The 22,005-nt window shown below is 39.0% G+C and overlaps 2 protein-coding genes across 3 annotated transcripts in view; both read left to right on the top strand.

Moving 5' to 3' along the window:
* rabgap1 (RAB GTPase activating protein 1) overlaps positions 1–22,005 on the top strand; it is an 82,746-nt gene that overhangs the window by 24,657 nt on the left and 36,084 nt on the right. For both annotated transcript variants that reach the window (XM_014409459.3, XM_014409461.3), the window contains 3 exons: positions 281–449; positions 2,492–2,585; positions 4,064–4,214. In XM_014409459.3, coding sequence (XP_014264945.2) covers positions 281–449; positions 2,492–2,585; positions 4,064–4,214 — 414 coding nt within the window. The remainder of the gene's footprint in view (positions 1–280; positions 450–2,491; positions 2,586–4,063; positions 4,215–22,005) is intronic.
* Positions 13,935–19,252, top strand: LOC105940731 (putative G-protein coupled receptor 21). The gene has a single exon (XM_012916652.5). The coding sequence runs from the start codon at positions 14,834–14,836 to the stop codon at positions 16,034–16,036; it is 1,203 nt and encodes a 400-aa protein (XP_012772106.1). The 5' UTR covers positions 13,935–14,833; the 3' UTR covers positions 16,037–19,252.

The raw sequence follows: 22,005 nt of genomic DNA on the forward strand, positions 1-22,005 counted from the left end.
GATATTAGCTGTGACCTGCAGTGGTAGAATGCAATATTTTGTGCCTTTTACTAAGTGGTATATGAACAAAGAAAAGAAGTAACAAATGTTTTATCAGCTATTCAGGGGATGATATCCTCACATTTTTACTCCATGTTGAAAACTCACACATACGCCCTTGAAAACTTTTTGTGAAAGTTTTAATTTGTTAATGATAGTTGTTAGAGTCAGACGTTTGGATTTAAGGGAAAGGTAAACCTTAGGACTTTTTCCTGTGGTCAAACACATCTTCTCTTTTCAGATGGAGCGTAAAGAGCGTAAGAGCCCTGCCTCTGACACACTGTATGAGGTGGTGAGTTTGGAAAGTGAAACCGAGAGAGAAAAAAGGAAGACCACAGCCAGTCCCAGTATCCTGCCAACTGGGCCTGGCGGGATGGTCCCTTCCCCACCCGAGGACGATGAAGAGGAAGGTACTTGTAATGCTGCCGTACTTTTTCAGCTACTTTTTTGTTATTCACTTTTGTAGTCTAAAAGTAAGTACATTTTATTTATACAGCACATTGAAAATGCTTTACAATTCAAAAATAGCTAAAAGAGGGGTTCCTCAAATTTACATAAAACAACACAGCAACAACCCGTGTTTCAACCAAATGTCCAGAGATTAGGGATGGGTATCGTCTAGGTTTTATCCGATACCGGTGCCAAACCGGTACTTTTGAAACGGTGCCGGTGCTTAAACGGTGCTCAAACCGGTGCTTAAAGAATGGAGAACACAAACTTTGTCCAAAACCTCTCATGTTCAGCTGTTTTCCACTTTTTCTTTGGTCATTTTAGCCTTTTTGGCCAGGGTGAAGGGAGTATCTGCCATCAAACAAGAGGACAGCCGCATGTAACTACGAGGTGTTTGCTAGTTCACCTTACATGCATTAATGTAATAACGTGGTTAGCCTACTCAACATAAATTACACACGAACAACATCAAACTACTCACGCAGAGAAGAACAGCTGCTGCTGCATCATCATCCGTCATCATTTCTGCTACACTGGCAGGGCTAGGGGCCAGGACTCTCCTCTTCGTGTTTTTGGGGGATGTTGCTAACTCCGGGTCCGATAACAGGCACCACACCCGCAGTAGATGTGCACAGCGTGAGGTCTTGCAGAAAGCTATCAAATACGGTGCATTTCTCTGCTTTAAAAAAACCCCCGCTTTTGACCGCTTCGCCTTGGGCATTTTTAATCTGTAGCTCTGCTCTAAAAGAACGTACGTACCTGGGCCCGCCTACTATCCTTGGGAAGGTAAAATGATTGGCTAGAATCCAAAGTGTAAGACATCTCAGGAAAATAAAGCACCGACATGTGCGCTACTTTTCGGTCTGGTTACTACCGTTTATGTCAGAACCGGTGCCATACTGGTACCCATCCCTGCCAGAGGTTAGCAGTTTCCAAAGGTTTGACAAGAATTTTGTGTCTTCAGCTTAAATTTAAAGACAGCCATAGTTGATTCTTGTCTAAGGTCCTTGGGAGATCATTCCTATTACTAGTCCTATTGTACCAAAACAGCAAAGGCGTGGCCCCTTGAAATAGTGATTGCGAAGGAGACATAATTGTAACATTTACCCTTTTAAACAAAGTGCTTTTTGTTTAGAAGCTATACACGTTTTGGTGCAATCTTGAAAAAGCTCATTAACACAACTTAGCACTGGTTCATTTGTTACATTTTTCAATTTATCCTTTTTTTGATCTTGATACCAGCTACATGTTGCAAAAATATTGTAAAAGTAACATCTTAGTTAAAATACTGCTGCTGCTTTCTTTGGGCCTTGTTTACTGCAATATGCAGTTTTGCAAAGTGAAAAATTGTCTATCATGTCAAAATTTGAAATACTTCTTGGCAGTCGTGGACACATTTTCCTCCAAACTAAAGAGGAGAGGGATCTTTTGCCTTGTTATTAGCACACAGTACTAAGGGTAGCCTCTGTTATGGTACCATTAATGTTGAACTAAACGTACAGGTTTGGAGTAACATGTGCTCCCATCTGGTGATAAACTGATCTGCATGCAGTCCAGATCTGTCACACATAGAAACCTTTTTTGACATCATTACTCAAAGAAAAGTTGAAAAAGGAGGCTCTGAAGTGTTGAGCCACTGAAGTCATACACTTAGTAAGAATGGGGAACATTATGCATTGTTCATCAAACTGCCTTTTAAAAGAAGAGATGATGCAACGAGTGGTAAAATGCATGCATCCCCATTTATTTATTTTTTTATTTTTTTATGAACAGTCTTACTGAGATTAAGTTTAAAATGAGCACATCCCATTTCTCAGTTGCTGCATATTAACATCAAAGTAGGGTTTAAACAAATATCAAATTTTTGCTGTTTGTTTTTTTATGATTTCATTTGTACATGCAGGAGTAAAGATTAACTGTTGACAGAGTTAAATGTTTAAAAAGGTATGGTCATGGATTGTTGCTTTGAAAAAAATTGATTGCCCCCCGCCCCTCTTCACAGATAATGACGAGCCTTTACTTAGCGGTTCCGGTGATGTTTCAAAGGAGTGTGCAGAGAAGATCCTGGAGACGTGGGGAGATTTGTTATCCAAGTGGTAAGGTGTTTTCCTCTTCGTGCTCCACTTCCGTCGCCATTGAAGTCATTGTACACAGATGCAGTGTAATCCATGTGAAGGAAAGAACAGCGGGTAGCAGTTGTTGATAAGCAGCTTATTAAGATGATTTCCTTCTTCCAGTGTGGAATTAGTTTTTAATCAAAAGCTTGTGATGAGCAGAATAGAAACTGCACGAGCTTTAATTAGCTGTAAATTAACACGCAAACAAGCTCTAATATTCAGCTGTCTTTGTCCCTGTCTGTTGTTGTTTGTTTTTCAGTGCAACGCTGAAATATACTTTAAATTGTTACAGTATATACATAGTATGATGATGTTATCCTATTGTACTAGATTTGGCTTTTAAAACACCTTCAGAGAAGGACCCAATGATGATATGATCATTAAAGCGATTAATTCTTTCTTTTTTTTTTTAATGTTTATCTCTCTTTGCTAATAATAACAATGGCTAAATAAAGAAAGGAATCATAAGACTAGCAAGTCATAACACTAGGCTTTCTTTGTGTGCTTCTGTGATTTTTTTTTGTGTGTATGTATTGTGGCATTGTTGAATGGGGCACAGAAAAGCAAATAACAGAAAGCCCTTTACAATCTTATGCCCTGAGGACCAGGCCTGGCATTACTTACATCACATGCACTCTCACATGCATGCACACACATGTACGCAGTTTCCCATCTTGGTCTCGGTAGAAATGCCACGTATTGCATAACCTGACGACGCCCGGGACAGATAAACAAAACAAACCCAGAAAAATAGAGGGGGCATGAATTAAGAAAGGGGGGGGGGGGGGGGGGGGGGGTGAGAGAATCATCAGGGATTCAGGGATTTTTCTGTCTGCTTCAGTCAGGCGATAGTTAGTGCCAAGGTACCTCCAGTTTGCCTTCTCCTTCTTTTGCGTGTGCATGTGCGCGCGTGTCTACCTCTCCTCTGTATCTCTTAACACTAATGGGCTTGCAGATCCCTGAGTTCATTTAAATCTGCGTGCAGGGTATAACACTCTCAGCAGGCTTAAGATTTAAAAGTGAAAGGAAAGAAGGAAAGAAAACATTGAAATTAGTTTTTATGTGTTTTTCCTGCTTTTTCCTGTTGGGCTATTGCTTTTTATTAGCTGTTGTTTTGTTGCTGCTGAAAGTAAGATGGGGATAAAATAAAACACATTAAAAAATAATTTAATAGATAAATAAGTTGTCATGCGTTTGCTGTACAAAAGGTGCTCATATGTTGCATTCTGAAAGAGTGATTGTTGAGTTCTTGGTCGAGTGTATTGATTGATTAGGCGAGGTGTGATTGCATATAAATCATTTTTCTTGTGGTATCAAGCCCCACTTGTCATCTTGGTCTTGGCTCTGCCAGTCATCAATAGGGATGATAATGGCTCATTAAAAACATTATAATTAAATAAACATCATTTTATTTTAGTATATATTTGGTAAACTGATCTTTTCTTTCCCCATTGTAGGCACATGAACTTATCAGTGCGTCCCAGACAGCTGCCAGCTTTGGTGCGGAGCGGCATTCCTGAGGCACTCCGTGGGGAGGTTTGGCAGCTCCTGGCAGGCTGTCATAACAATGACCACCTGGTAGAAGAGTACCGCACACTCATTACAAAGGTAATGCCTCGCAAACATATTACTGATGAGTAGAAAACACTTTCAATTCAGGTTGTTCAGTGATTAGAAAAGCAGTCCTTAAACACAGTCACTCAGTCTGAAGCACCTGTATTATTTTGGCTCATCAGTGAGATATCCCCTCTGAGGATTTCTTATACAGTTACTGAGATAGACTGTTAACTTTTAACAGTTTTGTCCTTTCATTGGTGTCACTTTAGATTTCATAGTGCAATACAAGAGATTATATCTTCAGATCGGAAACATTTAGTTCATAGATGTTATGTGTTTTTTTGGTTTTGGTTTGTACTTCCAGACAATATGTGTTACTGTTTTCTTCTTTTTTGCTTCAGTCCTGGTTAAATTTTAGCAACTCAAAGTACACCCCAGAGGCCAGCAGTGGCCTTGTGTCATAAGTTTTTCTCTCATGTGCTTCAAACTTGTGATAATAACCACTGTTGCCATGTAGATTGCACAAGATGATAACACTCTGTGTTATGTGTGTGTACACACCTATCTTTTTTCAGAACAAATTAGTGGTTTGTTAATGGCCCCATTAGATGCCTTCAGTAACAGAGAAGCATAGTGTCTAGAGCCTGTAACTACATATCAGTCATTTTGAAAAGGGAATAATCCTTTAAGATATTAGCTGTGTTGTTTTCAAAAATGACTGAAAAGATCAAAAACATTAAGACGAGGAAAACATGATTATGTTTTGTGCCTATATACAGCCAGAAATGTATTATATTAAACGACATAGACTGTTTGATTTGCGAGCTTTTTATTTGAGTTTTTAGGACTTCTGCTAGTGTGTAGATCTGGACATCTGCTCTGATATATATATTCAGCTTGCATTTAAGTTTCAGGTTGTCAGAGCACCATGATGTGTTTGTGGTAGTCCATCTGTGTGAGCTTGTGTGGAAGCTTCAGGGGTGACTTGTGTCTTGTCTAGCGTCACACACGCACAATCATTCTGATCAAACTTGAGTTTTGGGGTTAATGCACACTACAGGAACCGGGAAGTGAACCACAGACCTTCCGACAACCTGCTCTACCCCCTGAGCCCCACAAAAAGAAATCATGGTAAAATGATCAGGTACAAGTACTAGTCTGAAAACTAGTGGAAAAAATAGCCATTGTCCAAACAAAACTTTGAAAGTCCTTAAAAAAGCCTTGAGAACTTGTGCTCAACACCACCTTCAAAGAAAATTAGAAGAAAGTCTGGCTCCTTGAAAGCAAAATATAAAGAAATGAGGGGTTCAGCAAGAAATAACAAAAGGTTTGTACCAAAAAATTGCAACTGAACTTGGAAGTCAGTATTTCAGAGTTTCCAGATGGAATTCTTAACTGGAAAGCCCCCTCAAGTTTGACTTCCAAATTGAAAAGTCAGAGCAGTCCCACCAGTCCTGACTTAGCAATGCTTAACAATCCAATATGGCGGCTGCTCATGTAAACGATAGTAAAACTGTAAAACTTGTAGTCTGTGCTGCCTTTGTTGTCTATCCGTCACTGGCTAAATAAACCACACACAGAGCATTGAGCAGGCTCTGTCTGTCAGCATGCTGCAGTGGTGCAAAAAAATAAGCACTGTGCTCTATTGCTAGTCATGCATGAATGTCTCTAACTTGATAAGGAGCAAAAGAAATCCAATTTTCGCCTTGCTTTTATCGACTTTACGGCTGGAATATGCTCAACTTGGGAGTGATATCACTCCCACCTCTGACTTCTGAGATAAACGAACACAGGAATACTGGAAAGCAGATGCACCCCAGGAGAAGGGGGTGGGGGGTACTCCTAGAACCTATTAGCTGGGTGGGGGTGGCATTTTTAAGTGGCCTTATTTGTACATGACTACCCTTCTTGTGCGCTGAGAGCAGTGTATTAGCTTATGTAATTTTATTTATTATTTTTTGACCACAACTCTGTCTGCTGTTCTTATATAAAGGCAAGGACCTGCAGGGCAGCAAACTTGGTCTCAGGTGGTGACAAGATGTTAACCTTGCCCTTCCCTGCCTTCCTCTTTTCCCCTCTGACCTTCTTTTTTGTCACCCACCTTTTCCCTTTCTATTATCTCTAGTGTTGCCTGTAAGCATTTTCTGTGTTCCTGCACTTGCTAGGTAAATAGTTGGAAAGGAGTGCCTGCTCAAAAAGAGCTCTTGCAAAATAATGCATTAGCCATGCTGTAGTTCCGTTAAAATGAATGGCATGAGTGGAATCTGAGCAACGGATCCTTGTGCCAACATATTGATAGCTTTTGGACTGGATGTTGGGTGGGAATTCATTACACAAGCAGGACAGCATTCCAGGATTGTACTGGAGCCCACTGAAAGGGAGGGAAACACATGCAGAGGATTTATATTTTATTTAGACTTGTTAAAACTCAGTGAATTAGACAAGAACAGTTTAAGAATGGAAAGATTATAGATAGCTTAAAAAAGAAAATACATTGTTATTAATGTAATATAAAAAATATGCAGGTTTTGAAATTTGCTGCATAATGGGACTCTAAATATAGTATGTAAAAATTAGGAAGGACTTATTGTTCCCATTGTGTTAATTTTCTTATTCTCTTATGTACTGCTGAGGCTCATTTATTCTTTGCCTTTTTTTGGCACATGATTTGACATTTACACATACTATGTGCCAGCTCTTAATTTTCTCAGTGTGTTCACTTTCCAGCCTATGTTTATGTGTATCTCTTTGTGCTTTGTTGCGTGTCCTTGCTGGTTCCATCTTTTGTTCTCTAACCCTATCTGTACTTGGTGTTCATCCACGTTAACTGAAAGCGGGGTATTGACGGAAGGAGAAATTATAGTTAGAAATTTACCCTGTTACTTTCACAATGAGGTCCAATGAATTTCCTCCATATGAGGGTTGGTTAGCACTCCACAAGGGCCCAATAAACTCATCATATTTTGCATTAGTTCCATAAATTATAGTGAGTAGAATCCAATCACTGATGGAGTTAACTACGTTTGGAAAACAAATAATTGGGTTTAGCAGCACTCAGGTTCACTGGCAGATGATTTTAATCAGGAGGATGTTACGAAAGGCAACGTGACGTATACTGGCAGACAACGAGTTGTTGTTACAGCGCGTCACAGAAACAGTGTCACCGTATTATAGCGTGACATGTTTTTATTGTATTTTTCATTTCATATAGTAAGTAAAAGACCTTATGGTAAATAATCTATTTCAGTTTAAATAGTGAAATAGTGGTTTTAGCATTTTTTTCAAAGACTATTTATCTTGATAACAGTAATGTGGACATCAGATCACAACAAGGGATAACATAAGTTATAAGTATTTGTTTATTTTAGATCGCAAGAAACTATTTAATATTGCAACAATAAATTGGAATGCAGCACAAGCAGATACGTTGACTAAATGGGTTATAAGTAGCAGTTTATTATGTTGTTGTGAATGGAATTTGGAGGAAAGGTCGTAAAGAGAAATAGGCATAACTTTGCTTGCGTTAGCATTTTTAGCCGTGTACATGTGCCAACAAAGTGGCTGCCCAGCATATATGACTAGTGCATGCATGGTTCATAATGGTGTTACTGGATTGTATTTAAGCATGTTTCAGTCTCATTTGCCTAGGCTAGGTGGGCAAAATAGTTGAAAGTTTGCTCCAAGCAAAAGGGCACACTTTGTGTGACACAATTATGTGTGCAGTGTAGACTCAAAGTGATCCTCAGACCTGCCGCACCAGCCTCCTGTGGGGAGCCAAGCAATCACTTCTAACTACCTGTCTGCCTGAATGTGTCTGCTTGACCCACATAATGACCTGTCTCCCTGCCTCTTTGTCTTTGTGTCTTTATAATTATTTGTATTTGTTTACACCTGACTCTGACACTCTCTGGCTTCTACCTGCGCCCATTTGTGTTCATGTCAAGTCGTGCATCTCATTGCTTTTCTTTGTCTGGGTGCTCGTTTGTGATTCATCACATTGTCATCATGCCTTTTTCTCTTTCCTCTCCTGCTGTCTTGTCATCCTAGCATATCTTTCTCCTTTTTTCTGTGTGACTGTATACACATCCGTGCCATAGGTTTATGCTGTTCAGACTTCTTGAAGGCAGAAACTGAAATACTTACATAGCCAATCCCAGAAGGTTAAGAAAGTCAGATTAAAGCATTTCAGTGCTGTTCTGGTTTTTGTTGAATCTATTTTTGTTTTTGCACTAATGTGTAGATATTCTTCTCTTGCCTTGTGCTTTTATCAGTTAGCTCTTTTCCCTTTGGACACCTTTTGGTTAGATAGTTAGATAATCTCTGTAAACAGATTTTGCATATGAATATGTATCACAGCTCACAATGTTTGGTACCAGAAACTTTTTGTCTCTAGTCAGTTTATATTCCTAGTGCTGTTGGCCAGTCATGTTTGAGCAGGCTTTGGCTGCGTGTAGGTGAAGATTCTGTGCAGAGATTACAAAAAGCTGGGCTTGCTAAGGATTGTCTTATTGCATTGGAGTCACACTGGGTTAAATATGTACACTTGGGTTTTAAGGGGTATTTATTATTTTCTTCTTTTTTTTGGGTTGTATGGAAGCCCCAAACGCAATTTCATTGTTCTTGACAATGACAATAAATAAATAAATACCAAATCTGCTGAAATGAAATCTTGAAACCCTTAGCTTGTCGATTTAGATTTTATTTGTTTTTTCTGTTTAATGTATCTGGATTCCTGAACAATGACTAGTGGACAAAAATGAAAATCTTGGCCTTGAAATCTACTGGCTACACAAGTGCTTACCAGCAAAGACTATGGCAGTGGTGGTCTTTCTTTTAAAGAAATAAGCTGCCCTAAGCACTAGCATGATTACCTGTTAATTTCACAATTAACTCGAGCTTCCTACAGCAATACTGGGTTTTGTCTGGTATGGAATGGCTCATGGCAAGATGAGCAAGAAGAAAGAAAAAAAAACAAAACAAAACGATGAAGTAGTTAAACCTAACAAACTTGGGTGCTAACCAGAGATCAACAATGGATCATATATCGATTGTGGGAGAGAGTATGAGCATGCAGCGTTTAAAGCGTGGAAGTACTGACCTTACTTTAAGTTTGATTCCATAAAAAGTGACAAAAACATTAGTGTCCGTTGTGCGTGGGAAGAAAACTTATTTTTACACCGAACCCCCCCCCAAACAAGCACCGAGTGCGCTACGACGTAATGGGAAATTCACACAGAAACTAGCGGATTCTTTAACTGACCGCAGCACACCTGCACCAGGGTAAACCTCCACCTACCCCACTCCTACTTTACAGGTGAAAATAGAGCAAAAGGACCGCTGAGTCTTTGATTTTATTTATTTTCTGCTGTGTTTTACTTGCATCTACTTGAAAGGCTGAGTGTAAAAACAAAAAATATTTTATTTTATGTGCTGGAATGTGCAGAAAATAGGTTTAAATGTTAAACTAATTTCTTCCAGTCAGAGAATGTTGCATATAATTAAATTTTTGCTTGATGCATAAAGTTAAAAGATTAAAACTAATAAAACAAGTTTTAAAAAGAGACTTTTCCATTTGATTACATTTTGTATGATGGATTATGCAGAAAAAGTAGAATTGGGCTGAGAATCGCTTTATCACCTCTTCAGGTTGTAAATCGTGTTTTTAAAAAGTAACTAAGTAATTAAATACTTTTGAAAATAAGTAATCAGTAAAGTAACGGGATTACTTTTTTTGGGAAGTAATCAGTAATTAGTTACTGATTACTTTTTTCAAGTAACTTGACCAACACTGGTGCTAACAGTGTAGCTCAGTGAGTTAACAACTACATCAAAAATGTAGAATAGAGCCCAGGGGTCGATAAAAGTGGAGAAATTGGTATCATACTCAAAGCAGTTAATGGTAAGTCTGAGTTTCTTTGTAACCTGGAGAGGCAGGGCAGCAGAGATGAGAAGGATGATAAGGGACTGCTCTGAATGGGTGTCACAAGGAAAGCTTTACAGCAAAAACGTCTGGACTGGGAGCCAAGTGAATGACCTGAGGCTGGAAAACTTGGTTTTTTTGGTTTTGGGTTTTTGGGTTTGTTTGTTTTTTTGGATGCTGGAGGTGCTTAATGTTGACAGCCAAATTGATCTGGACAGACTGCACTGTTTTTTTTTAGATTTAATGCGAACCCCGTTGGTTTTAAAAATCTACCATTGAGAATAGTGAAATGCACTTACTGGACCCCCACAAACACCTGCTGAAATGATGAGGACAAAGAACAGGGTAAAGATGGATTTTATATTGAGTTTGGATTGCTGATTGTTGTGTGGTCTCTATTTGTTTCAGTTGTTTTTTTCCTTCATCATGATTTATAAGTGGGAAAATTCCTATATGAAGGAAAACCCTGCAATACAAACAAATACAAATGATTACGAGATCATCTAAGCAAAGTATACTATCAGTAATGTGTTCTTTATCGTTTTTATCATTGTTGATTGTTGTTGTTGTCCATTTTTTCCTTCCCTGGCCTTAGGTATCAGACTGTACTGCAGTTTTTTGGTGTTTTATTGTTGTCAGGTGTGTGTCAGCTGCTGAACACCTGACCTTGAGCGGATGCTAAGCAGGGAAGCATCATATGGACGGCTAACAGGGCTAACATGTGCAGAGCTTGCAGACCACGGGACAGCACACTGTACTCATATTTTAGCTCTTAGCTTCTTGCTGCTTTGCGTATCTTTCTCCTCCAGCTCGTCCTCCTCTCTCTTTATTAAGCTTTGTTTTTCTTTTGACTTCCATGCTCATTTTTCCTCCCCTTCCACTCCTCCTTCCAGCCCCTTAGTCCTACTGTCGTCTATTTTTAGCTCCTCGTGTGTTGAGCAGAAGAGGTGCGTGAAAGCATGGGAGTGTGTCTGGATTGCGGGGGAGAAAGGTGCAGGCTGGTGTGCGTGTGTGTGACTGTGTGGGTATGTTTGGGTCTCCATCACGCTACACCAAATTGCCCACCACGAGGCACACTCTGCAGTCTTCAGACAGTCATTAGGAGTAGGATGTTGACAGTGCTGGGCTAGATATGACAGTAATTACTACCTAATGAAGCTGCTAAATTTAGTGCTCTATATTGAGTAATTCAATTTAATCCTCACATTATGTGGTTTAAAATAACTCGCTGCTCATGTATACAGAATCAGGACACAAACAAGTTCACTGACAAAGTTTTACTAAAAGTGCAAACATTCAGAAATATGGAAGGTATTAAACCAACCTGAGAATGTCATGAGAAATTAAGTTGGTGCCATGTAGCAGTGTAGATGTTTAGTACTTCCTTCGCTTCCTCCCTGCCTTAATAGCCACAGATAATGATTGACTCTTGAAATTAAACAATCATAGTATAGCCAATCATCCTTATGCAGATCACAAACATGATGATCTTACCTCTGTTCATAAACTGATAAGTTGCATTGATGACATAAACTGTTGGATGTCTTGAAACTTTTTAGAGCAGAATAGAGTCTCTGAAACCTTGACAGTATTTTAGACAGTGATCTCAATTTAGATCTCATTATTTTTGATTATTTTATTGTTGTATTATTTGTATTTGAAGGATTATCCAAATTATCAGTAGGACAATTCACTCAGAATGCATCAGCCCAGTGTCCTTACAGTTACATGGAAATTTGAACATATTACTCCTGTACTGAAGTCACTGCACAGATTCCCAGTTTGTTACAGAATTACCCTTAAAATCTTTGACTTGCTCAGTGTCTGTAACCCAGTCAGATCTCTCAGGTCATCAGGTGCAGAACTTGTAACTGTCCCCAGAATTAGATCTAAGTGTGCTGATGGTGCTTTAAGTTCCCGTGGACCTGTTCATTGGAACAAGCTGCCTGCTGACCTGTTATCATTATAAACCTACACGGATGTTTTAATCTTCTGCGTTCAGTGCATTGAATTGAAGTATAATGAAATGTGCTCTATAAAAAATGCCATTGCCATTATATACGTCACATAAATACTTAAAGGAACATGTTGTTTTGCTAACATAGCAATATTGTAAAGGTGTTATTTTTATAGAAATTGTATGACATTTTAACATTACACTGTCATTGTTCAGTTATTTAGTGCAAATGAACATCATTGTTAAACAAAACGGTAAAATTTGAATTTCAATGTACTGATAAGCCCCCTTTTTCTTGTTTTTGAGACAGTAAAACTTGGACATCAAATCTGAAACAACCTTCTTACGTAGGATTCCCTTTTTAATCAGAATGATTGTAGTCAGAAATAAAAGTAATAATATAATGTTAAGCTTACTGATAACACTCAGTCTTAATTATATCTAACAATCATCAGAAGCAGAATAATTTAGCTATGAAAGTCAGTATTTTAGAATGATTAGATTTGACCGATGACCTTTAATTTCAGCATGTTATCAGGAGTGTCTTGTGAGCCCTCGGCTTCCTGTGGAAAAGTTTCTGAGCTTTAGTTGACTTGGAGGTCCATTGGGGATCATTGCAGTCCCCACTTGTTAAAACCAGTGCTAATACTAATTCCCATTTGACTGCCATTCCATTTTTAATGTCCACATGATGTTGCCAGTTGTGTCTCTTGGAACTCAAAATTTCTTTAGAAACCTCTTCATAGGGCAGGGATAGCTCAGTAGGTAAAGTGGTCGCCCCATGATCGGAAGGTCGGCGGTTCGAATCCACTTAACGGCTACCCTGAGGTACCCCTGAGCAAGGTACCGTCCCTACACACTGCTCCCCGGGCGCCTGCTTAGTGGGCTGCCCACTGCTTCACTGAGTGAATGGGTCAAATGCAGAGAAAAACAAGTAATTTCCCCATGGGGATCAATAAAGTATCCATTATTATTATTATTATTATTATTATTATTATCATGACTTATTGTTAGTTTGGTGTAAGGAAATAATTACGTGTCTTTTATAGCCACGTTTGCGTCTTGGCTGTAAAGGCAGGAACTGCATCTGTATGGCAGCTGAAGCTTATTTTGAAGCTTAGTTGTTACAGAGTTCACAAAAGTTTAAAACTAAAATTAGTTTTTTGTTTGTCTGCTTTGTTTTTGCAACCACTTTGGTAGTCTTGTGTTGAATCATGTGATTTTTGGGAGAAGGTGATTTATTTGTGTTGTGCATTAATATTATATTACTGTGCATAATGCAGATATAAACATTTGATGAGAGACAATAACATTTGAGTTTGGCCTTCTTTTCTGAATTTGAGTTGTCCCCTGTTGAGTAGTGTTACATGCAGATTTTAAACCCATATATTTAACACCTGGTTTAACTTGTGTACAGGGTTGTGCATCTATTGGCCTATTGAAATCTAAAGCTATGGTGGGGCTGTTGGTTCTTTATTTGTTTTTTCCCTGTGTGGATTGCTCCAAGATTAATAATAGAAATATTTCCTGTAAGCTGTACTAAAACATGTGGTTATTGTTTTCAGCAGCGCTTTACTTACAAATGCTGTGTACTGGGGTCTAGAAAGAGACTGGGCAGATTCTTGCTGCCTGATTGCCTGTGTTTGTGGGGGGATGAGAGATTTTAAAAGTCAAATTCACAAGTTCTGTGTTACAATGAATGTTTCTAATTTTAGCAGTGTGAAACATCATGTTTAAGTCTTGGGGTGATTATGAGAAACACTGGCACCAAGGAAAAAAAAAAAGAACGGGGAGGAGTGGGAGGGTGGTGGAAGGAGGGCAGCCTCGTGTCTTTGCAGTTGATCATTGGTTGGAACCACTGGGAAGGGGGTGGTGCCTCAGTGCCACTGTTTCTGTAGAGAGAGGCAGAGAGAGCGAGTAGTGTGAGAAAGAGACAGCAAAGGAGAATAAATGAACACTGGGGGTTCTCCCAGCCAGCCTGCCTGCCTGCCTGCCTGATTTCCACTACAGACAAAGGTGATGCCCTTCCCAGCTGAGGTGGGCGTGCGTGCATTTTGAATACCGGTCACCTCGCACACCTTCTTCATCCTCACAGCTCAAGGCATTCTGCTGTGATCTTTCTGCGAAGGACTAGACAGAAACTGAGGCAAGAGCAAGCAGAGAGGCGGAAACGGCAGCAAGAAATCAGAGCTGGAGGATAAGAAACGGGGGGAAGAGGAAAGACAAGCAAGTTAATGGACTGAATAAAAATGATGCTTAATCTTTCATGTAAATTATGTATGCAGCACATTAAACAATAATGTCTCCTCACTGGAAGCTGTGTCTGTGACTCTGTGGACTGTAGACAGAAAAGAGAGAGATTCAGTCTGGGATTTCTGCAGCTGCAGCAGATGTTGATGACATCTCAGACTATATAGGGAAGGGAGGCATTTCAAGCAAGTCGGACTGGAATTCCTTAAAAGTCAAATTTTTGTCTCTTTGCTCTTCTTTGTGCCTTCAACTGGGAATTTTGCAGTGCCGAAACAGGAAAAAGAAAAGGACCCGTATTGCATCATTTGGAAACCTTAACAGCCTGCTCTGAAGACAATTCCTGGGGACTTTCTCACCTTTTTATGGTCTTTCAGTCTTTCATTCATTTGAAATGATAAACGCCACCAGTCTCATTATGGAGCACTGCATTTGGACTGAAACCATACAGCTTCTCTGAGCTCTACCCAGCGACCGGGCAAAGTAGTGGCTTCTAGGATTTACTGTATCCTTGAAGAGCCCTTCGGACAGATATTTCTGCCCAAGATGATGAATTCCTCGCTGGATCCACTGAACCAGAGCTCTGCTGACTTCTCAAACTCATCTGCTCCCTTTTGCTTACTTGAGATAGGCTATTCCCAGATTTTCACGACCTGCCTCCTTGAAGTTTCGATCATACTTCTCCTGACTGTTCTCATTATTTCTGGTAACCTAGTGGTGATTTTTGTGTTTCACTGTGCCCCTCTGCTCAGCCAGCACACCACCAGTGCTTTCATCCAGACTATGGCATATGCCGATCTGCTGGTGGGAGTCAGCTGCCTTTTCCCCTCCCTGTCCCTACTCCATCATCTTCAGAGCTTCGATCCCAAACTCACCTGTCAGGTGTTCGGGTACATGGTATCTGTTTTAAAGTCAGTTTCAATGGTGTCTTTAGCATGCGTGAGTGTAGACCGCTACATCGCCATCACACGGCCTCTGACTTATGCATCCCTAGTGACACCTTGTCGAGTGCGCTGCTGTATTGTGTTGATATGGCTTTACTCTGCTCTGGTGTTTCTCCCATCTTTTCTTGGATGGGGGAAACCTGGTTATCATGGCGATGTTGTGGAGTGGTGCGCAGTGGAATGGAGGACAAGTCGGGCTTTCACAACCTTCATTGTTACGCTGCTCTACGCTCCAGCTGCTCTAACTGTCTGTTTCACTTACGCAAACATCTTCAAGATCTGCCGACAGCACACCCGAGAGATCAGCGAGCGCCATGCACGTTATGGACCTCAGCAACTGCAGGGCCCAAGAATCGCAGTTGGCTCTGTGGTCAAGGACAACAGTACAGTAGAGCAAGGACAGTTACCCCACTTGTCCCAACCCCAGTATCAGCAGTCCACATCAGCATACCCAGACAGACGTTATGCTATGGTGTTGTTTCGCATTACTAGTGTGTTTTATATCCTTTGGTTGCCCTATATCCTCTACTTTCTGTTGGAGAGTGGAGGGATCTACCACCACCCTGCAGCATCATTCCTTACCACATGGCTGGCTATTAGTAACAGCTTCTGTAACTGCCTCATTTACAGCCTCTCCAACTCTGCCTTCAGGAAGGGCCTCAAACGTCTCTGCTCTTTCTGTTTGCAGCGCAGCGGCAGCAACTATGGGGTTAGGAACACCAAAAAGGCTTTTTTTGGTTCTGCTGAAAAGGGGTGGGGATATGGTCACGGGGAGATGAGAACTGGTACAACATGTCACGTGTAGGGTAAACACTTTTGCCAAATTGGCATTTGGACACGTAAGAAACGGCTGAAGTGATGGCTGTTAAAATGCTGCTAAAATGTGCTGTAAAGAGATGGAACAAGGTGTTGAATAGCCTATGCCGTTTCTGTTGCATTTGGAAGTTAGACAAGCATCCTCTCTGCACAAGCCACAGCTGGCAAGTAGAATAAGTCGAGAGTAAATCTATGAGAAAAAAAAAAGTGGCTCTTCATGATGTTTTAAAATGGTCAAGGACAGGCATGATAGGTGGAGGGGGGTTGAAATAAGGAAAAAAAAAAGTATATGAGAGCCGTAGACGTAAAGTAACTTGAGGATGAACAAAAGGTTTATCTACCAGTGTTCCTTTTTTAAGTGAATCCTTAAATTGTTATAACAAAAACCCTTACCGAAACTGTGTTGAAAAACTAAATGTGCCGTTTCTGAAATAAAGTGATTTCACTTCATTTGCCAGATCATCGTCACATAAGTAATACTGAATGAAGCGCAGGATAGATGAATGCAAACAGAACAAGTGACTTCTGTGATTAAGGATCGATGTACTGAAGCTAACTGATAACAACCAGCTCGTTAATTATGGTTTTCAGTCCTCATACCATAAATCAGTGTTAAATATTAAAAATGATGCAACTTTTTTTCTTTAAATATTTGTTGTCTCTTGTCGCTGAAGGAGTAGGTAGGTGTAGACCCACCTAGATTTACCGACTTTGAATTTTAGATTAACCTATTTATTGATGTTGCTCACAAATGTCTTTAAATGATTTGTGAGTTTGCACACTACATCCATTTTCTTTGTAATATAGTATGGTAACCAGCTTTGGCATATGACTGTTAACCTGAAAAATGCAGATGTAATGATTAGTGAATATCTCTTTCAAGTAATATGTCATTGCACCTTTGTTATGATTATGTAGCAAATGTGATTTTGTGTTTCTGGGGCACTGAAAGGCCGAGGAAGGATGTATTATTGCACTTATTTTATATTGATTATTGGTACATCTTTGGGCTAATTTTATTTATTTTTTAAGAGATTTTTCTTGTTGGTTAGAGGAAAAACAAAGAAGCAAAGAAAAAAACCCACAACTATATTTTCAACCACAAAAGCCTAAACTTATTAACTTTTTTTAAGGAACTGAACATTTTCTTTGGGCTGTTCCTAATGACTATTGTTCTTTAAAGATTTTTATGATTGCGAGACCGTCTGACTGAAATGCCAGAAGTACTTGACCAGTCAAAAATTTTCAGTGCTCCGAGCCTCACCCACAGTTACTGCCCAAGAGCATTTACATTAGCATTCATATGAATAACCATTCAACTGTGAGCCTTACCCCTTATCTTTTGGATTGGTAGGAGAAACAATCCTATGACATCCTGAGTCAGATATTTGTAACAATCTCAAATGATTCCTTTTTTTTGTTTTGTTTAGTACAATCTTAGATGTTTGCTGTGTTGTGACTGCATTACTGTGCCTGCATTTGGGATCTAGTACACGTGTACGCAAACAAACAGGGATCACATGCAATCAGAACAGACAAATAGCCCATTCACTCTGCCAGCAGGCTTACCTCTGTGCGGCAACAAGAAGAGGGACTGGTTGTGTGCATACCGTCCTAAGCTCTAAATTTGCGAGGAATTACTTTTGCGATGAGCTATGGAGTCTTCTTTTATGCGTTTGGTTAGCTAGAGAAATTCGAGCTTTATACATTTTATTTAAACTACCAAAGAGAGTTCAGTAGGTATTCGTGGATATTTTTCCACTTTTCTCTAGTGTATAAAAGATCAATGCTAGCGGATTTTACTCAAAGTTTGCGGTGGGTCGGCGATGCCTTGTGTGCATGAATATGACTGTTTCTCAGACTACTGAGATATATCGTTGCCTTGATAGAAACACGATTTTAAACTGTTGGGAAATGATTTCCTCTAACAGCTAGAGAGGGCTCTGTTTATTAACACTTGGCTGTTTTTGGAAGGCACAAACTGTCAATTGTACGCACGTACAGAAATGAAAATGTCAGGTCCACATTCACTGCGGAGTAACCTGAACCACACGAGTTGTGAAATATATTTGCAAATTATACTTATATTTCACAAGTTCACTTTTGTCATTGTTTATCTGTTCTGTACAATCAAAATTAACCAGGAGTGAAAACATGACTGAGAACAATTTAAACAATTTTTTATTTTATTTATTTTTTTCTTTTGCATTTATTCATTCATGTGTGCTTGTTGTGTATGAGAGTTTACAGATATGTCAGGATGCGACCATTGGTTGAATTTGGACTGTTTAAGATTTTCCAGCAAGGGTGCTACTGAAGCTTTCCCCTTTGCTCATTTCTTTATTAGCTGCACTTCCCTCAAGTGTTTCCCCTCTGTGCGTTGTGAGTGTATGTGAGTATGAAGTATTGTGGTGGTAGATAGATTCACATGTTGTCTTTAAATACTGTAATCTGCGTAGCAATGCCAAATATTGTAATCTTTCCTATTTTTGTTTCAGTCTCTAAACAAGTGTACAATATTGCCGTACTGAATGTTTGATTGTTAAACTATACAAATTTCTTTTCTACTCACTTTTTTCCTTTTGTTCTTGTAAAGTGATAAATGTTGCGCAATCTAGGTAGGATTAGCAGCATGCTTACTGATTAAAAAGACTGAAGTTTGTTTTTAGATATTTCTGTTTAAATTTTCTGCTGTAAACACAATTTGTAAAGACTGATGGCTTTTAAAGTTGACTAATTTAAAACTATAAAACTTAAAGGTACAGTTTTGTAAATTGTAGCGTATAATGGTGACACATCATTGATCTTGCGTACACATTCAGTCTGTCTTGTGGGAAAATAATCACTTCCATGTTCTCAAGGACATGACACTGGTGACTATGAGGAACAACTATGGCACGCTGGGTAAGATTTTAAAGAACAAGAGGAAATGTGGCCGCTACAGCTGGTTTAGGAAGTCATTTGTAGCTTAAATGCAGCATTCTTCTGTGAGAGAGAGGAAAAGAATTGTTGGTGGGCACAATAGTAAATGAGCACATAGTTCACCTGCAACAGACTGATTAGTAAACTCAGAAAGGTCATGAAAATGTATTCAGTAGATGCAAAGAAAGAAAACTAAAATGACTCTGAACATCCAGAAGCTTATATCCTTTTCTTTGGCTGTAATCAAAGCGCATTTGAATAAATTTAAATGTCTTTATGAGCATACAGCGTCTTTGTCTTTTGTCCTAATGAAGTCACATACTTTAATGGATAAAAGTGTCATTTATTGGATTTTTTTCACTTGGATAAACGAATCGTTTGTCATGGAAAAGGTTAATGATAAAGTGATTTGTCCAATTCCCGTCACAGGTACTATGACTGAAAAGGCAAAGATAGCATTAGTACGTTGGTCTTTCTATAGTTAGTGAGGAGTACAACTACCTGTTAAAATGGTGGTGAAGACATATTGTTGATTTGTTTTAGGGCCTCTCTTAACCGCAATTTACCAATCTTAGAAGTCTTTGTGTCGCCTTGAGACTGGCTTTGTATTTTTAGTTTAAAAATTATTTTTTACCCTTGACTTGGCCCTGCACGTGTCATCTACATTGCCCTCTTGTAGTCTGATAGTGTAATCAGCAAATTAGGGCTGACCCACATTCAAAACTGTGTTTTGTTTTGTTTTTCTTGTAAATTACTCGTCTGTTATCATCATTGTTATGGAGGGTTTTCTTTCCCCGGAAAATTATCAAGATCATTTTATCGTCCTGCTTTAGTCAAAACAGGCAGTGTCATTAAAGGCTGACTTATGATGCAGCTGTTTTAAGGAACTGATTATTTTAAATACACAAGAGGAACCTGAGCACTGTAAGTGAGGTGTATTCTGGAAAGCTTCCAAAGTCAAGATTTTTACTCTTGCCCACATTGAACACTGAATAATACATGTAATGAACAGTCGGAACTATGTAAGTTTCAGATTGAGAAAATAGAGCCACTCCATTTTTAAAATAATGCTAAAATGCAAAATATTTTATTTGCCAACGGTGTTGAATTTCTGATGAGGTTTGCGTGAGATGTTAGCTTTTGTGAATCATGAATGTGGGGATAATTTAAATGTTTTTTTTGCTGCTGGTGGACGTGAGATTCTTCTGATTTACTCAATGCTTTGTTGCCTTGTTTTTGTAGCATTTTTGTGCATTGTGTATCTGTACTAGGCAAATAAATGTGATGTTATTTCAGTCTATTCAACTGAATCTGAACTAAAACAAGGAGAACTGAGGTTAAATTTTGAATTTTGTTGTTGATTTCCCAAGTTTTCACTAGTCAAAATGTCAGATCTCTCGAAAAGCAGCATATTTCTGCCTGCAGCTATTCAGCTGAATTTGAATGCTGCTGAAACTGATGTAAAATATGTGGCAGTTGACATTACTTGTCATTTCTATTCTGATGAGATTCATATTTTGTCTGCTCTCCTTTTGCTGAGGCAGTGAAACCAGTGCACAAATGGCACAGAAAGTAGGGCATGAGACAGACTATTAAGATTTAATTATGGCTGATGCTAAGGTGAGGAAACTGCACTATGGGAAGCCTAAGCAAGTGTTATTTACCAGCCATTTTAAAGAAAAGAGAAGGAATCACTGAATTCATCTCAGTTATATTTACGTTGTTTTTTTTTACGTTTTTTTTTTTTAAAACAGGACAGTAAAACATTCACCATTTATTCTTCCATTTACATTTAAATCAAGTTAAGTAATCTAAATGCAACACTTTGTATTATTTTGTTCAGGGTGAAAGGTTTATGGCAAGCTTGATAAATATCACCCCATGTTCTCTTGGTGTCTTGGTAGGGTCCTTTAGGAGCAGAGAAAGAATAACAGAGTGACATGTCAGCTATTGTGTTGAGTCAGAGAAAATCGGGGACGTAAACAATAGAGAGCTAGCTATTCAGCCTTCTCACGGAAGCTCTAGTCTAGTGCTTAACTCCAAGCTTTAGATTCATGCACACACACACACACACACACACATTTGCACTGTAGCGCAGCCATTTTTGGCTTACCCCCAGTGAAGACATTTTATTGGTGTTCTGTCAGAAAATGTTTTGTTCCTGGACTTTCACTCAGTTTATGGGTGTTGTGGGTCTCAGCAGTACTTGTTACTGATAGCCAAAAGTGTTCTGATGCATCTGTAATGTTTGTACAGATTTTTAAACAGAAACAGGCTGGTGTGCTCGAGAATAGAGAGAACTACAGAAAAGGCCGATCTGAGACAACCTAAATGCAAATGAATAAATAATTGTGGCAAGTCCTCCGAGAATCTTAGAACAACATATCTGCCGAGTCCACTTTAGAGAAAATGGCTGCTTCAAAGGGGAAGTAATATGATTTTTCTTATATTCTGCGATGCTTTTACAAAAGTGTAAAATGGCTGTCATTGATAAGGGCATCACAGGCACACAGCTCCAATCAGGAAAAACAAGTTGGCTTAAAGTGAGAGGAAAAGAAGCTAAAATGTGTTTTTTTTAGACAGAGTATGCACCAAGGAGGGGAGCTGTGCAATTGCCCACTGTAAGATAAATAGGAATTATTTTAAGTTGGGAATTGTGGAGAGCTCATTTAGTAGAGTCATAGAATATCAATATAGAGCAGTAAATGAGCAAAATAGACCCTCTTTAACGGGCATAGTGGTCTCAAGTAGAGACTGACTAACTGGTAGCTTGTACTACCGTTTGACATTGGCTATTTACGAGTCTGTCCATATTATACAAAAAGCAGCAGAATGAAGGAGAGTCAGGTAACACGTGAACAAGTAAACGTAAAACTAAATATATCAAATTATAGAAAAATATCAGCTGATGAATCAGAAGAGCAGAAAGTGTTTTTTTTTTAATCATCAAATATTGGTAATTGGTAGTGATATTGGTTCCATATTAGTCAGGCTCTGACATGAATCAATATAATTTTTTCTGAGATCTTTTTTTTG

This window comes from Maylandia zebra, linkage group LG7, assembly GCF_041146795.1.
Source record: "Maylandia zebra isolate NMK-2024a linkage group LG7, Mzebra_GT3a, whole genome shotgun sequence".
NCBI lineage: Eukaryota > Metazoa > Chordata > Actinopteri > Cichliformes > Cichlidae > Maylandia > Maylandia zebra.

Bases quoted from the DNA above. Each gene is read 5' to 3' on its own strand.
- LOC105940731 (XM_012916652.5), top strand. From the start codon at position 14,834: ATGATGAATTCCTCGCTGGATCCACTGAACCAGAGCTCTGCTGACTTC.